Source organism: Corvus moneduloides, chromosome 6 (assembly GCF_009650955.1).
Source record: "Corvus moneduloides isolate bCorMon1 chromosome 6, bCorMon1.pri, whole genome shotgun sequence".
Classification (NCBI taxonomy): Eukaryota; Metazoa; Chordata; class Aves; order Passeriformes; family Corvidae; genus Corvus; species Corvus moneduloides.
In genome coordinates, this window is record NC_045481.1 from 38396852 (window position 1) to 38414154 (window position 17303).

Below are 17303 nucleotides of genomic sequence, written 5' to 3' on the forward strand. Positions count from 1 at the left end.
GGCCCCAATGCCGCGCCGGCTGAGCTACCATCACCGCGCGATGCATTGTGGTACCTGCAGTCTGGTGCTGCTGCTCGGCCCCGCCGGAGGCGCCATGTTCCTGCGGGAATTAGCTGTGCTTGGGTGTTAATAAAACAAAAAAGTGTATTCTCTAAGGCTGACAGTGTTGTGCTCAAGCTACTCTGGGTTTGTTTTCTTTTCTTTTTTTTCTAAACCTGTGGTGAGATCCTGGTTCAGAAGAGCAAGAATCAGCTGAACCGCAAAACTCCAGCCCATCATTCCGTCAGTGTTGATCCGCCTGCCCTCAGGCGTTGGTGTCCTGCCGTGTTTGTGAAAAGAGTCACGGAGTGCATATGAGTCATCCTGTTAACAGCGTGAGTTTGCAGGTACATTTGAGTTCTTTCCAGTTTAATATATAACCCCACGTTGTAAAGATCTACACAATTAAATTAGGAAACTGATTTATTCAAGGAAGTAAGACTCATTAATATCTGAATAAAGCTAAATTTAAAGGGAAAAAATGGGGGTTCCCTCTCAATCTTTCATTTTTGACGTTTGTTTGCTTGTTGGGGTTTTTGTTTGGTTAGGTTTTTTAATGTTAAAAGACATTAGAAAGACAATTTTCTGAACTTTGCACCTGTCCAGCAAATTGTGTTAGAGACCACCCGGAAATTCCAGGTATTGTAGGCAAAAAGCAGGGAATCGAGACAAATATAAACTCAAAGGCTTCACTGTCTTTGCTATTGAGCTGCTCAACGGGAAAACAGGAACAGAAGATTTCCATCTTAATGTTACAGTGCAACCTACCGACTGACAGGTGGAATGTGGAGTGCCGCTCTTTAAGAGAAAATACAAGAAGCGACCCCAAGAAACCTTCCTATCCCTGGAAGCATCAGCGGGGTGCGCGGCAGGGATCACGTTCAGGAAACGGAGCCTCCCTGCTGACAGACGCCTCGGCTGCATTTGCCGATGGAGCTGGGAGCCGTGCCCAGGGCAGGAGCGGAGATCGCTCCCTCTCACCGGCCTGCAGGAGAAGCGCTACCCGCCCCCATTCCCATTCCCGTTCCCGTTCCCGTTCCCGTTCCCGTTCCCTGCAGGTGTCCGCCAGAGGGTGCCCGGCCCACGCCGTTCTCCAGCTCCTGAGCCGAAGGCCATTTGGCAGCAAAGCAGCAGCAGCCTTTCCTTTATTTCTTTTTATTGCCCGTAGATGTTTCCCATGGTAAAGCGAACTCGATTATAAAATCCTATGTGACGACTTAGCCTATAAGGTTTTCAATTTCTATTTGAAGAGCAGGAGAGATTAAATGGTCTTTGGTTTGTAGGTCTTCTTCTTGCCAAACTCAGTTGTTGCACAGTAAGTTGTACATTCTCTGTCCTACCTAGTTATAGCTTCTCTGCTCTGGTGAGTTCCCACCGGGAGTGCTGCATCCAGGTCTGGAGTCCTCAGCACAGAAAAGACAAGGACCTGTTGGAGCATGTCCAGAAGAGGGCCACAAAGATGATTAGGGAGCTTAAGCACCTTTCCTATGAGGGCAAGCTGAGGGAGTCGGGGTTGTTCAAGAGACAAGAAGGCTTTGGGGAGATCTTACTGCAGCCTTTCAGTACTTACAGGGGGCTTATATGAGATGGGAAGAAGCATTTTAGCAGGGCTTGTTGTGATAAGGACAAGGGACAGTGGTTTTAAACTAAAAGAGGGTTGATTTAGACTAGATTTAAAGACAAAATTTTTTACAGTGAGGGTGGTGAGACACTGTAGCAGGTTTCTCAGAGAGGTGGTGGATGCCCTACCTCTGGAAACATTCCAGGTCAGGTTAGATGGGGCTCTGAGCAACTTGATCTAGTTGAAGATGACTGCTTATTGCAGGGTTCTGGACTGGGTGACCTTTACATGTCCCTTTCAACCCAAACTATTCTATGATTCAGTAACCGGGGTTGTAGTCATGCAAGCAAGTGTCATCTCAACCACAGTTATTTATTTATGTAAGGGAAATGTGTTTTAAATCAAACACAAAAAAAGACCTATGAGTAGTGCATTTTTGTGTGCTTCTGTAATGTTTTATTCCAGGCTGTTTTTTCTCCTGCAGCAGTAATTGACAGATCTCTGTTCTGGTCCTTACAGACAGCAAAATCATAGTACTCAAAGGCTCTGATTTGCCTCCCAAGTAGGAACCAGGACAGTCTCAAAGCAGGTAAGAAAGGAATACGTGGACACAAACACTCTTATTTCTTCCACACACACAGACTTGTGGAAGTGGGTTTCTCTTTAAAAACATCTGGTTTTGTACACAGTTAAGGTAATACCTGTTTGTGTCATGAGTTATGTACAGCTATGGGAATGCATATATTCATCACTGTTAGATACCTCTGTGTTTTAAGGTTAAATCCTTACATTTTGGGTTTCAAAAGTGTGTTGAGTGTTGAACTTTAATTAGAACTTCTGAAAATCCTCCTATTGTGGTATTTGAATCCCAAACTTTTGACTATATTGTCCCTTGTGTCTACTAGCTGGTTACTCTAAATTCATGTAGCTCAGCATATGAGTGTTAAGAGCCAATTTATATATAATATTTATACATGGGCAATGTCCTACTTAAAACCATATTTCTGGGGACAAATTGCAAGACCATTATTCCTATATATGGTATATTGCTGTTTGAACGTGCTATTCATGCTCTTTTACCAAATATGGGTGAACATCTAAAACATTGGACCTATGTAGAGCTCCACATCAGACCAAGGGAGGGGAATCTAAAGTAATACTCAAGTTACAAAGCTGTCCAGCACTGCCTGTTTAAAATAGGGACCCATTTGACTTTGTTATACAATGAGAGTTATCACAGGGTTGTTACTTTTGCACCTCCATGAAAGTCCTCAGGCTCAAGGAGAAGAATTAGCATTTTTACAGTCTGAAGTCGAGGTTAAAAATAGAAGTAGAGTTTAATTTTCTGTCATGCTGATGAAATTGTTACATTCTCCAAAAATGTGCCAATCTAAATAGTGAACCAAATTAAATGAGGGAATACTTTTTATAGCCAGAAGATGGGAGCTTGTAAGAAATACAAATATTTGTTGCCTGCTGTGCATGCACTTTCCCACCACAATGCAAGCAAGCTCTAAACCCTGATGTCCACAACTTATCAATTATCATTCTTTTGTGGGTGAAAATTAACCAGTGCTTAAAAAACAAAACATTACAGATCCTTAAGCCCCTTCTCCCTGCCACTACAAAGTAATCATAATTCAAAATTTTCTTGGCTGCACCAGGAAAGCAAATTGACATTTTCTACATGCTCTTCTTCACAAAGGCATAATTCTAGCAAAATCTTTTATTATTCATTAAGTTTGGCATCTCCCAGTTTGGCATTGGCATTTAATTCTGAATACATCAAGTCAAGGCAAAGCATTAGGTGTTTACAGTGGTGATTTCTTTCTCAGCTCCAGCCATCTCCTTAGAGGAGGAGGATTTCTCTCTACAGACAAGGTGCTTCACACCTAAAATGCTCTCCAAAGAGCACATTCAATGGTCTTTGCATTAGGTTTTCAGGCCTCATTTTTAAAAAATATTGTCGTAATACCTTTTGGACAATTTCAATACCTGACTCGGGCCACAGCAAAGGGGCAGCAATAGGTTCATTCCATTCCTTCTTCCTCACTGCTTGTTCCTACCACTCTTAACTTTAGTTTCTTTAGTTAAATCTGTTCCCTAACCTGGTTCATCTCGCAGAGGAGTAGTGCAAATCTTTGAGGTACTGTATGTCATACTGTACTATGACACCACTTGTTCCGTGTCAAGTGGTTATTTCCAGGCTAAGCTCTGGTGCCTATATAAACTGTATAAGTGATCTTGGCTTCAAAGCATAAATAAATGTGTCTGAAGATTTTTCTGTATGTATGCTGGAATGCACATTAAGGTTAGGTAGTAGCATTTGCTAGAATATAGGTTAGAGTTACTACATAGCCATGTTCTGAATTTTTTTATGGACCCAGTTTCTACCACTAGAAGTTCTTGAAAATCTGCTTACATAGTTTCAGCTCTGCTGTTGTGTTTGGCCATGCAACACCAGCAATGAGAATATTATAATAAAAAGCATACAGTCTCAGGCAGAAGCATCCCATGGGCAGGAACATTTCTGTCCTTGATTCACCATGCAAATTAACACCACTGTAGATCTAAGACTAAGAGGTCAAACTTCAAGCTTGTTAAAGGTATCAGGCTATACTTTTTTTTCTGAAATTGGTGGCATCTTGACTTTGACCTGTGGCTACCTGGACTCTTACTCTCATTCTGTGTTTTTCAAACCCCATCTGTATTGTATTTACCTACCAAATGTATAACTCATTGCAAATCCAGGCAACTCCCACACTAAATCAGTGTGGAATTCAACCAACACAAAGTTCCCAGTGGAAGTAAAGTCTGCAACCTTCTCTGTCCCACAATAAGGGCCAACTGCAGGTGATGTAGGGCGGCTTCCATCATGTATGAGCAAGTAGTCATAGATGCATCTGTCACTATATTCCAGCTCAAAGGATAACATTTTGAGAGATATCTGGAGAAAATACAACCAAAGCACTTTGCTTCCAGGTTACAACCTTTCCTCTTACCCATTTCTTAACAATAAATTGCCTAAATTCCTTGTGTGCAGGCACCACTTTTTATTCTGTGTGTGCACCACATCCTGATCCCATATGGCAATGCAAATTAGTAGCAAAATATTTGCTTAGTTCATCAGTATTTGGATTGGAAGGAGAAGCAAGGGACAAGATTGATCTTCTACGCTTCACATTCTTTCCTCTAGAGAAATATAAAAACAGCACCTGTGTGATGTTTCAGTTTTCGAGTGGGAGCTCTTACCTAGGGATTATTTTGAACAAAGCCTGCTGGTACAGGCTAGATTCATAAGAGTTCACATGCATGTGTAAAGGTTTTCCCTTGCTAAGCACCTCAGATACCAGGATCCAGCATAAATTCTTAAAATGAATTTTTGCTTTCAGATTTTTACTCTGAGAATGTCTGCTGAAAAAGTGACATCACAGCTCTTATTCTTCAAGGGAAACAGAGGCTTCATCAGAGAACAGTGATGAAACCCACAAATGAATTCATCTGTGCCTTACCTTGTATCCGACTGGAGAAGTGATGACCCAGAAACATGCTCGGTTTTTGGGGTATTTACTGGGGTAGTTTGGAGAGGTGATGACTCCCTTTGAATCTCTGAAAGTGGCTCCACAATTCACTGAGGAGTAAAGGAGAGAACCAGATATATTAACAAGAGCGTTTTGTCAGTAGAAATGAGCTTGCTTACACCCTACTCTATTATTTCTTCAAACCAAGAAAAAATGTGCTACCATGAAAATCTGCTGCTGAAGTACTTTATTTCTTCACTTAGTATTTGTATCAGCAGCTGTACCGAAGGAACTAGAAACATGTCTGATAAAGAATCTTTGGAGGACAGGGAACAGCTGCATCTAAAGCTGTATCTGACTTTCCAATCGACTGTTATGTATTAGCATAGCATTCTCATGGCACTAACTGCCCTTCAGAAAAGACCCAGCTCAAGCATTCAAGATTGCAATATCAAGCTAGATCTAGTGCTTTCTAGAAATTATTCAACTGAATAAAGCAAAAAGAGTAAAAATAACACATTTCTAAGACTTCTTCAATTTATACTTTAAAGAAGTTTGGATTTTCAGTTGAAATAAGGCAATTTTGGGCTACTGCCTTCTTGCTGAAAGCATGTCCCAGCACAACAGAATTTGGTCTGGCAGTCCATAATGCATTTGTGTGTTTGCAAAAAAGACACCCCTCAAGCGATTACAGGAAGCACTGTGTTTCGTGTACATAATAAAAGCTTTTAATTCAGAAAGTGTAAGGTACCCAAGGTCAGTACCTCTCCCACTGCATAAAATCCCACAAAACCTTAAATAACATCTTGCCAAGATACTGGCTTTGCATCTCATTGGGTGAGGTCTCTTGTTGAGTTCTGCAGTCTTTGTGCTCTTTGGCTGCACTGCTCCTATTAATTTCAGTCATTGCATTGTTTTTATTTAAAGACATTTTTCTGGAGATATGAAGAAGTCTAACAAGCTCTCAGAAGAATGTGAGCGGGATCTCAGGATTACTAACACAAGGCCCGTGCAACATCCCACTTTCTGCTTCCTGTGAGCTTTCAGACCCATCATTGCCTGGCCTTCTGCCTTTCCAATTGCTGTGAAAGTGTAAAGAATGACAGTGAAAAGACCCACTCTGTAGGGTATAGTAAAAATGTACACTTCTTCCATACAAATACTGCTAATGCTGTTCTCCAAGCTTTGTAAAGGAGTGTTCATACCCCTGTTGTAGGAGGCTCTGAATCCTGTGGCTGTAATGCTCTCATCGCTTGCAAATTCTACCAGCACTGTCGATCCAGATGCCACTAAGGAGGGCAGTGGGCCCTTCCCACAGTACTTGTCCAGCAAGACAGGGGAGCTCTTGCTGTTCCCGTTGTAAATTTTTATATAGTCAGAAGAACAGTCTGTGGAGTGTTGGAGATCAAAAGCCTCAAACTGCAGGAAAATCTTGAGAAACAAAAAAGCAGATGTTGGGTTTAATGTTATACACAGGGAAAGTCTCAAACTATCTACTTGAATATGAAGTGAACCTTCATATTCATTTTACTATCCATGTATTACTGAAACTTTACTTTCTTTATGAAAAGAGCACAGAATTTCATCTAGCTATCCTAGTACTGAGATCCCAGAGACTGATGTTTCACTACTGCTTGTGTTTGAAAATCCATCCAATCTGAACTGGATAAAAATCGAGTTAAATAATCCCTCTAATAGTCTTAAGTCTTATGAAAATTGTTGAGACTTTCATTCACTGAGTAACAAAATAAATGTCTTGGTCCATGAAACTGACTCCCAGGGGTTACTCGTGGTAACAAAATAATGCTTTGTAGCCTGGATACTGTGGGTCAAACCTTTTTTCTCCTAATAAAAATTACCTTACTTCGACGGATGCGGATCAACCACAGACAGTTGCTGTTGTTCGGGTATGGGGATGGGTAATTGACAGAGGAGAACGAGCCTTTGGGTTTAGGCAACACAGAGCTACAGCAATCTGAAGGGAAGAACCAAACAGTGTTGAAGAGAATGAAAACTGCACAAAAGTATTCCTGAAATGTCTGACAAGTCTCTCCAACCATTTGCAGCAGTCAAGCTTGTATAAATTAATTATAATGCTTACAGTTGTTTTGATGTTCCTTGTGTAAAAGCTATTGAAAACCTGCAAGTGAAATAAAGGTAGGTAAAGTACTTACCTGTTTCAGCTACTAATGTTTTATTTAAAGACAATAGGGCTTCACTCACGTATTTTAGTTTACTAAAAAAGGCCTGGATCTTTTGAGAACTTCCTTAACTTCAATCACAGAAGTACTTTCAATGACAGCAGTACATCAATTTCCATCAGCAGCTGTGTGTATTCAAAAATGTGTGCAAACATCAAGTTTGAAAACAAGATTTTGTCAAAGCAAAGAGAGGTAGTCACTGGGGGAAAACACTAACAGAGAGCACTGAAGCCAACCTACATAGTTGACATAGTAACCGGTATACAAAGTCTGATCTCATCTGTCTTTTGTCTTTCTACATCTTCATTTTTTGCACTTTATGTAACTCCCCAAATTACAAAGTATGAATATATGACATCTGCTCATAGGAATTTATGACATTTTTCTCTTGCTCCCTGCTCTTCCTGAGACAACCAGACTTCTTGTGGGTTTTTTAGTCCCCAAGTTTTTCTCCTTTTTTTAAATTTAGTCCTTTCCTTCCAAAACATACAGATCTAATTATGAAATTACATAGTAAAGGTATTGAAGTGTGATTCATTCCCAGCCCCACTGTCAAGAATAAATATCACTAGATACTTGTTATCACTATCTTTGAGACACTTAATTTGTAAATTTGTCTTATCTGCAGTTGCGAATTTGGAGGAACCACTCAGCAATGATTTCTGTACCTAACAATCCCACTGAAGGAACGCTGATTCCTTCTAAATGCTAATTATTTAACTAAGTTCTAACACAAGAGCTGAATTTAGGACATTAATATTTAGGTCTTTTTAATGTTTCTAGCTGTTTTGGTGGAAATTAATTGAATAACATCCCAGAAAAGTCAAATACCATGTAAGTCAATTAGCCTTTGTCCTGGGAGTTAAGGCAAAACCTGTGCATTGCAGGAGCACGTTACAGCTGCTTTGTGCATCTTAGCTCAAGAGTTCCTGTTTACAGAGGAATGCTAGGTATTTCTAGACCTTAAGATACCACAGGGATGAATTAAGAAATGGATGTGGCAAGAAAGTAGATATCTATACAAAATGCCTATGGTTTTCTCCTCAGAGGTGTTCTGATCAGGCTGAATGGCACCCGTGCTTACAGCCCTGCAGTCATTTTGTAATTAAGAGAAATCACAAATTTGCTGGCCCTACTGATGCACATGACTCTAAGCTATACTCATGGCCGAGGAGAGCTTACATGCTTTGCAACCTTCAGAGCTTTCCTGGAATGAGAATCTGACAGAGGTAGCAACCATGATTTCTTTGATGGATTTTGTTTATCTCAAAGAGCAGGGATTCGGTGGGGATAACCCAAAATGAGAGTGAAGTATTGAAAATAATTCAAGCCAAGAAGGCAGCAGTTCAGCACAGGGACAGTTCTGTTTCCTGTTACAGGGTGAGAGAAAGATGTATTGAAGGGACCTTGGGCCACGTTCCTTTGGGGGACGTCTGTCAGTGCCTACAGACATCAGGTGTCTTCACATGCCTTCTATCTACAGCACTTACTGCACTTGTAGAGCTTGTTGATTTTAGCTACATCCAAGTTACTCAGCCCTTCTCTTTGCCCAATAGGTACAGAGGGGTCAGGAACTGGTACAATAGTTGGTTTTCCTGGAGCGCTGGAGAAATCATACCTGTAGAAACAAGGAAATCACATTTCTAGATTGCTTTCCATAGACAGGGAAGTTCTCTAACTGCATAATCATTTTCTATGTACCCCATAAACACAACTTAAATGGAAATGGACAAGAAGCTTCTCAGAGACCAGGTGGTCTTCCCTGAAGAGGACCAGCATGGCAGATATTTGGTGTTCAGCAGCTGAAAGCAAGCAAGCAGAAAAAGCTGCACTGTCCTGAATGAAAAGGCCTTTCACCAATGCCCAGCAAAATGGACTGAATCCCACCTTCTTGGTTCCTGAGGCAGAGGAGCAGAAATAGTTCTGTCTCAGTTACTAATGGTCTATTTGCTATCTGCAATTTCCTGCCTTCTGCTAGTCAAGTTTTGTTTCAGGATTTTGTTCAGAAATTGTTACTTGCTTGTGGAAATAAAGGAGAAGGTACATGATACAAGCTTTGACATTATGGACTAAAATGCAACCTTAGACAGTGTTCCCAGATTAACATAAGGCAGCATACAATATCTCAATGATATAAAAAAATTCCGTCTTTCTTGCCTGTATACTTAAATGTTGTTGTCTATGATCAGCTGTTACTACGTTTACAAAACAATTTGAACTTCAGAATTGGTTTAGATCAGTGATTCAGTAGAGTTAGACTTTGGGCCCCAGCCATGTCAAAGACCTTTAGCAAGAGACAAGAGTACAGTGGAAGAAAATGTTGACCTATGTTTTGTTTCTATCCGTATCAATTCTTGTTTTCCAAGAATCCTGCTGACAAAGGAAGTGTGCTCACCCTTATTTATGTCCATGCACTCAATTTTAAATGAACAGCAAAACTCATTCCCTGCACAGAGCAACTCCTTCCTAGATCTGAGCAGAAGATCTGAAAGCTGTTTGTGCCTTTGAAAAGACATCTCAGCAAACAACTTACGCGCCGTAGTGCATCACTGAAGAGTAGTCATAGGGAAGGCCCAGGTTTTTTGAATTCATTTTCCCAAAGTTTCCTTGTTCCCCTGTAAGGTAGGAAAGCAACATTTCAGTCAGAACAATTATTACTGCTCTAATAGTACACTGCCTGCTGTCATAATCCTGAAAGTAACATAGGATACTAATACGTGTTCTCATGAGATCTTGGATCTATCAAAACCACCAGAGATTTTTGAAATCCATGGAAAACCATTTTTACAGTCTAGTAGGTTTCAGAATATAATCAAATAAGTTTTGATATAATCAATGAATACATTTTACTCTTCAAGCAAAAGTATTCCTCTGTCCATCTTCATTAGCGTGTCTCCAAATACGTTTCAGTGCATTATCTTGAATACTATAAGCATCCAACCTATGTCCCCAAAGCTGCATCCATCCCTTGAGAGGGAAATGTAGTTGACCACCTAGATGAAAAATTCAGAGCTATGCATGGGTGATGTCTTGCTGAGTCCTTCCACCACAGGTTATAAGGCCACAAAAGAAAGGGATACATTTTACCTGTTACTTGCCCCAGAGTTCATGCTACCAGCCATGTTGTGGCTTTGTCTCTGGTCAAACCCATCAGCAGTGACTACAGTGAAGTGATGTGACTCACTTGAAGCAGAGAAACAAATTCTGTCAGAATAGCTGCTGAGCATTTTACCACTTTTCATCTGTTTAGCTTTAAAAAGCCAATATGAGATAAGAAAGTGTTACACTGTTACAGAGCTGGGGCCCAGGGACAGAGACTGGATTTCATGTCACCTAGCTTTATTTCTTCAAGTTAGGCAATGAAACTATTCCTCAAGGCTTCCAGGATAGTCAGAGGAGAGGGAAAGAAAGAGAGACACAGTTGGAGGGAGTTTCATGTGAAGAAGGCACTTCTTTTACTCACGGACTGGAGATCATGAATATGAATTACATCCTAGATCTCTTGTCCATGGTAAGACAGGCAAGCAAGCAGTCAGAGCAGGGAGCTGAATGCAGTCAGCCTGGCATTAAGACTAAAGCCCTAACCACTGAGCACTCCTTTCCAGTTCTGTACCTTCATTATTGTAACTACAAATGTGTTTGTAAACCACAGACCATCTGGACAGGAGTTCAGAGTTGGACATCCTTGAGGTCTACACAACTCAGCTGGCAGGCTTGCAACCAGAGCAAGTCTCAGCCTGTAATGTTGTTCAGACTGGTCCTGGGCTGAGGGCTAAGAGATGCAAAAAGAAGATCTGAAATCCCAACTAATAGAAAATTTGGGGATAAACATGAATTTGGAGCTTTTCATAGCTCTAAAACTCAGTTAAGGCTTAAACTGTTTCTCAACAGCATTGGACTTCCTGACTCTGTTTTAATCTCAGTCCCTCTTATCTACTACACTGACTTCAGAAAGAATTATCAGCAAGTGTGCAGCTTTTTTTGAGGTGATGAACAGAGAACACAGTTCAAACGTGGTGAAACATTGAAGCATATGGCTACTGTTTGGCACAGAAGTGCTTTGCTGAATTGGTTTGCTAAATAAAGAAAAAGCAACAGCATCCTGGCTGGACTGAGGTGCTGCCAGCAAACTACTACCTACCTCATCACATGCCAAAGAGATCTGGCTGTCTAGACCTACATACGTTTGGGGACTCACCCCATCTTTTCTACTCTAAAAAAAGAAAAGAATCTACCTCTGCCAGAATATAAATGCAATGACTCAGAAGAGCTGCAAAGGAAACTGCAGCTGAAGACTCTGAATATATTTTTTTCCCAAAAGTTTGGGAAAAACAAGCTGAGTTTCAAGTAGCTAAGTGGACAGCAACTGATCAGGCTGCATTTTATCAAAACAAAGAAGTAGGATGGCTTCCAAGGTAAATTGCTGGATAAAAACAAAACCCAGAAAACATCTACAATACAAAAGTCCTGGAAGGAGAAAAACAGCTTGTGTGAGAGTTGGAATGCTGGAAAAGGTCTTCAGGTCTAGTTCTGCACCACCAAGGTCAGCAGGAGCTCTGCCATCAGCACTGTTAACAGCAGCATGTTTTTACATGAGATGTACATTAGCAGTCCTCCATAAACATAACTGTTTCTCCATTTCCTTTTCCCTGCATATCTTTGCATTTCTTCCCTACAGTGCTTGAGCTGCACACTCTGCATTCAGACTCCCTTGCCACACCAATCTCTCATTCTCCACCCATGGCGTACACTTAAAACACCGATGATATACCTCATCTCCTTTGGCATAGCCTTGTCCTCTTTACCTCTTCCCCCGATTTATCATTTCATGACACTGCCTGAATCAGAGCTTGGTTACATCTGTATCCTTCAGGAATTATGACATCTGAATCTGTGGAGTTCCCTTTGAAAAACTAGTGTAAGATGATGTGTGTTTAGTATATGTAACTTCAAGCTTTCAACTTCTCTTTCCTAGCACATCCTGTGCTAACATTTCAAACATGGCACACCCTTATTGTACAATGGCAAACAACTCACAGCAAAATTACACCTTAACACTGGAGCTGAAACCTCAGTAAAGAACAACACAAATGGAATTTACTTAAGATATCATGGGAATAGCTGAAGAAAGTTTGGAGAACAGTGTGTTAGGAATTTGCAATAAAAACAATCAAGTTCCATCTGGAGAAAAAGATGGATATATTTTCAGCTGTGCATGATACTGAGTAATTGAGTATCTTATTTGTTGAAGAGACTTAATAGAATTTGGTATTCAATTGTCCAGCCTCATTTACTATTAGTTTCTATAATGAACTAAATAGACTATGGCATTTTTACAATTGTTATGGGTTGCCCAGCTCTCTAACAGCTATCAGACAAGTGATTGCCTGCATACTTTCTTCTGCTATTTTCCTTCTATGTACCACTTTCTCACTTTCCCTTGGATCTCCTGCCATTCTGTCTACCCTTTCCTCCCCAGAGCCTGGAGCTCTTGTATATGAGCCCATGTTCCCAGCACACAGATCATGGGCACATGCCCAGACTATTCATTCTGCATTCCTTTCCATAAACAGTATCCACTTGTTTTTCCTCTACAGAATTACCAGTCCAATTGCTCCCCATGACTCCTTCTTTTCATGTGTATGTGATCCTGTCCACAAAAATAATTGCAGTCTTTCCTCTCACATCAAGCCAAGTCCCAAAATTTTGCAAATGCTAATGGTTGCATGTGTATCCAATGTCTCCACATTGAGTGTCCCTTGTTCATACACATTTTAGGGTATGTGCAGTTCACTCACTGCCGAGATGCCTACTGGCTGCCTGCCCCTATTTCCATGGCTTTCCCAAGATAGAGCTGTGTGATTCCCCAACATGATCTCGAATGTCACACTTCACCCTCCCCCCTCAGTTAAGGGTCCCATAGTCTTGCCTCCTGGCCAAGTCTTTGCAACAACATTTTGTATTCCTGATGATCTTGGTATTTTGGGGTCTGGGCTCAAGATGGCAATCAAAATAAGAACGTAGAGCTACTTTTAGGCTGCATCTGCCACACTGCCATAAGTGTAGCCACAGAAATTCCCTTAGTACAAACACTGAACAAGAAATTCCATCACACTGAATGTGCTGCTGCTGCTGCTGCTGCAATTCAGCCAGCATTAATCATGGTTCTTCTTTGCATTTTTAAAGGAGACTGTTAAAGGAGAATGTTAAAGGAGAAACATTCTCTTTTAACTGTAAGTATAAATTTTCTCTTACGATTTAGTGGACATACCTGCCACTATGTGTTCCCACATAATCTTGACAAACCTGTCCCGATCACTCCGTGCCTGTTCATGGATGAAACCCAGAGCGTGGTTCATTTCATGCTGAATTGCTCCTTTATCCATGCAACCATTTTTCACCAGGCCCACTGCTTGACGTCCTCCAATCTTTCCAAAGTACGACCAGCAGCTAAGAACAAGCAATCAATAGCTAAAAGGATCACATTTAGCAAATACAAATATATAGATGTATTGACAATGTCATGAAGGTTCTCTAGATACGCAGCCACAGAAGGGGACATGCAAATAGTCACTGGCACGAGATATCTAGACTTCTGAAAGCTGCCAAATGACATGGTGGGAGGGAGATAAAGCCTTTGTGATGATGATGGCAAATTTTAAACCAGTAAATTGGCTATATCAAACTGAGGCGAAGCATTATAAAGTGTTAAGCAAAAACCTGAAACAATTTTACTTACTTAAATTTTTATAACAATTAAGAAAAATTTTTATTTTGGATTACACCCCATTATCTTTAAATACACACATATATTTATTCCTGCAGCCTATTAGCTGATGTAACTACCAGTATATCTAAAGAAAAATTAAAAATTGCACTTGCTCTCTAAATCTTTACTGCTAGGATTAAAAAAAGCAATTACTTAAATCCAAAACAAACCAGAAAAGAATCTGAAACACCTTTTGAGTGCTGCCACTCTCAGGAGACAAGGAGCTTACCTCTGCCCTCGTTCAACATACACATAGTCTTTTTCTGTAGTGCGATTTACAAATTGCACACAGGTCAGTGTGGAGATCTCTTGCAAAGCATCAGCAATCCAAGACCTCTCTGTTATTGCTAGAAAGAGAAGGGGGCCAGGAGAAATCTTTCTTGGTTAATCAAAAACCAAGGTGCATTGATGGGGTGCATTGCTTTAAAACTTCACAGCACACATTAGCTCTTTATCATACAAGTATAGTGAAAAAAGGGCACAAAACATTCAGAGATCTTCAGACTGATTGGACTTTTATGGGGAAGTGTAACAATTACACCTATCCCATATGCATATTATTTAGGAGACAGCTGGTGGAAAGCAAATGATTGGCATTGTTCCTTCCATTAGACAGAAGAGAAGAAATGAGAGAGTTTCAGATACAAATAGTTGGACTAAAGTATCCCAAATGAGCCAGCTGATTGTAGCCAAGCACCAAACCCCTATTTTGTTTATCAGAAAGAACAAATGCCTTCCACAGCCCCCTTGGAATCACTTTAGACAGCCAAGGCTCTGAAGATCACAGTGTTTCTATTCAGGTACCAAATAAAGATCGGAGTGTTTATCTATTTTGGAACATTTTGGCCTAATTTGGCTTCCTCAGTTATGAATCATCTACAACTGATGCATATCTCAATTTCCTAATATTTAAACTTTGGAGAGAGGGAGATAGAGGGAATAACCCTCACCTATTCACAAGAGTACATACTACAGTTCTGGAGGCACATGGGCAGAGAAGCAGCCTAGATAACACAGAGATTGGGCTTTTCTCAGTTCCTTTCCCTGAGGAACAGGAATCAGGCTCAGGCTGTATTTCACTTCCATGCCATTTTCTCTCAAGGTAAGATCTTTGAAGAAGGATCTGTATGGAATTCACTTCTGCAACCTTTTGCACAGGACAGAGCTATTGACTGACTAGAGGGAATCAACAAAGGAAAAAATATTTCCAAGGATTTTTCCTCCATTTTTGCCTCTACAGGGGTTCTAATGTGGGAATATTTTTAGGAGAGATTTGAAAGAAAATGATAGAGTTCAAAAACATGCTCCTAGTGGTAATTTTGACAAAAATACTTTCATAATGTGAACAAATTATGCTTCTTCTAATGTACTTGCTAAATATCAAAGTACATTGTAGCTAGTGGGAACAAGCCAATATTTGAAATTACAATTAATTACCTGACTATAGCCCAAGTAACCACATATTTTAGTGTGATCTGTTTGGAGTCTAAGCCAAACTTCCATAGGGCAAACAGGATAGAAAAAGAGACGTGTCAATAAATTTCGCTTGTGCAAAGGTTGCTTTTGGTGCATGCCACAGAAACATAAAATAATAGGGAATATAGGGTCTGGAAAATCAAGGCTAACTTTAGAGCATCCATTTACATACACTCACAGAAATCAGAAGAGATGTTAACTGGAACCTTGACCAGTCCATCTTGTGACTTGGGCCATAAACAACTCTCACAGTTAATTGCACTGCGTCGCCCTCGTCTCAAGAGGATGTCTCCTTCATACACAGCTATTTCACTACCTGGCAGATGTAGAAAATAAAGAACCGACAAGGCACTGAGAAGGCAAATACATGTGCAGAAAGGGAAACGAGGTACACACTAACCAAGATTTTGTATCTTTGGAAATTTCTTTCACTGAAGTTCATTTCCTAATAATGTGAGGAAGGATTAGTATGCTAAGACTGGTTAGGTCTGCATTGCTTCCTGGATAGAAAAGTTTAGTATTAATATAAATGTCATGGTGCAGCTGTAATCAAAGTCGTGACTAAATAAATTTTAGCTTAAGAAGCTTTGGGAGCTTTCAGAGGGGAATGCTAAGTATTATAAGTCATTGTTCTCTTCATTAGACCCTGTGGAATTAAAGAAAAATCGTAACTGACCTCTGTAAAAATAGTATTAATCCTACAAAAGAGAGTACTGTTTTTATCATGCATATTGAATGCATGCAAGCTGTTAATTTCCAAGTTAACTGGGAATTTGACATGAGACATTGTGACATGCTCCTCAGTTCTGACTCTAAAACACTGGGAATACATTTCTCACAGACAAAAGGTATCTGGTATTAGGCCAAAAAATTACAACAGTCTTGGGTATTGCAGACAGGAAAGTGCTATATATCACAAAGGAAAGACAACAAAGTGAAAAATATTCTGATTTTCTAGGGCTACATATGGAAAAGAGCATTTCATGTAGCAATTGCTCAATAATTCTTCTTAACTTCTTTATTGCAACAACATAAAAAATCACATTGAATGTGACTTTTAAACACATTTGAGTTCTGTGAATTGTCTTCCACTGATGCTGGAAAAAAAAACATTTTCAAAGAGAAAAATATACCAAATAATGATATTGAGGTATACAGATGCAGCTCCACCAAAACCTGTAGTTATTTATATAATAATTACAATCAAACTCACCTAAGTCATTCTTTCTTGTAGCTATCTGGAAAAAAAAAAAATTTAGTACATGCTCATCTCCATAGCAGAAAACTTCTATCAAGTAGAATCACAGCAGTAAGAGTTTCTAATTAATTTTAAGATAGAGCAACTCAGCAGCAGCAATGTAAATTCTCAACATCCCAGAGCAGGGACACACCTGGACAGGTTTACTTAGTGCAAAGCTACAGAGAAATGCTAAATGAGTTGGCAGAAGAAAGTACTTCATCTTCAAGTTTCCAAGATAATGTTCTCTGCTCTGCAGCTCAGTTCTCAAAATTGTGATTAGTTTACTTGGGGCAAGTTTTATGGGAAAGCTCCTGCTGTTGTTAACAAGAGTAACAAAATTAAATAACAAGAAGTATTTTCACAAAACAAACAAGCTGCAGGACCTCTCAAGAGAATTTCCAGGCTCTCATTTCTTATTTATCTTTAAAAAACAGAGGAAGTGGAGCAATAGGAAAGAAAATTCAGTAACCTTAAAGTGACTCATCTTTAATTCTAA

General features: G+C 40.0%; 1 protein-coding gene and 1 long non-coding RNA gene across 3 annotated transcripts; one reads left to right on the forward strand and one right to left on the reverse strand.

The window, feature by feature from the left end:
- The first annotated feature begins 72 nt into the window (after positions 1-72).
- On the forward strand, positions 73-7290 carry LOC116445951. 2 transcript variants are annotated; one of them, XR_004240963.1, is made up of 4 exons: positions 73-386; positions 798-1219; positions 2120-2189; positions 4993-7290. It is a non-coding gene; the product is annotated as an uncharacterized LOC116445951 (long non-coding RNA). The 2 variants fall into 2 exon arrangements; XR_004240962.1 differs by lacking the exon at positions 798-1219.
- LOC116445950 (embryonic protein UVS.2-like) lies at positions 2913-17073 on the reverse strand. Its single transcript, XM_032113137.1, has 11 exons — positions 16959-17073; positions 16781-16805; positions 15746-15883; positions 14321-14438; positions 13594-13772; positions 9856-9937; positions 8813-8940; positions 6981-7096; positions 6327-6552; positions 5113-5231; positions 2913-4547 (listed from the first exon to the last, which is right to left on the reverse strand). Exons 1-11 carry the CDS (start codon positions 17025-17027, stop codon positions 4317-4319), a joined length of 1431 nt encoding a protein of 476 aa, XP_031969028.1. The 5' UTR covers positions 17028-17073; the 3' UTR covers positions 2913-4316.
- Between the last annotated feature and the right edge of the window lie 230 nt (positions 17074-17303).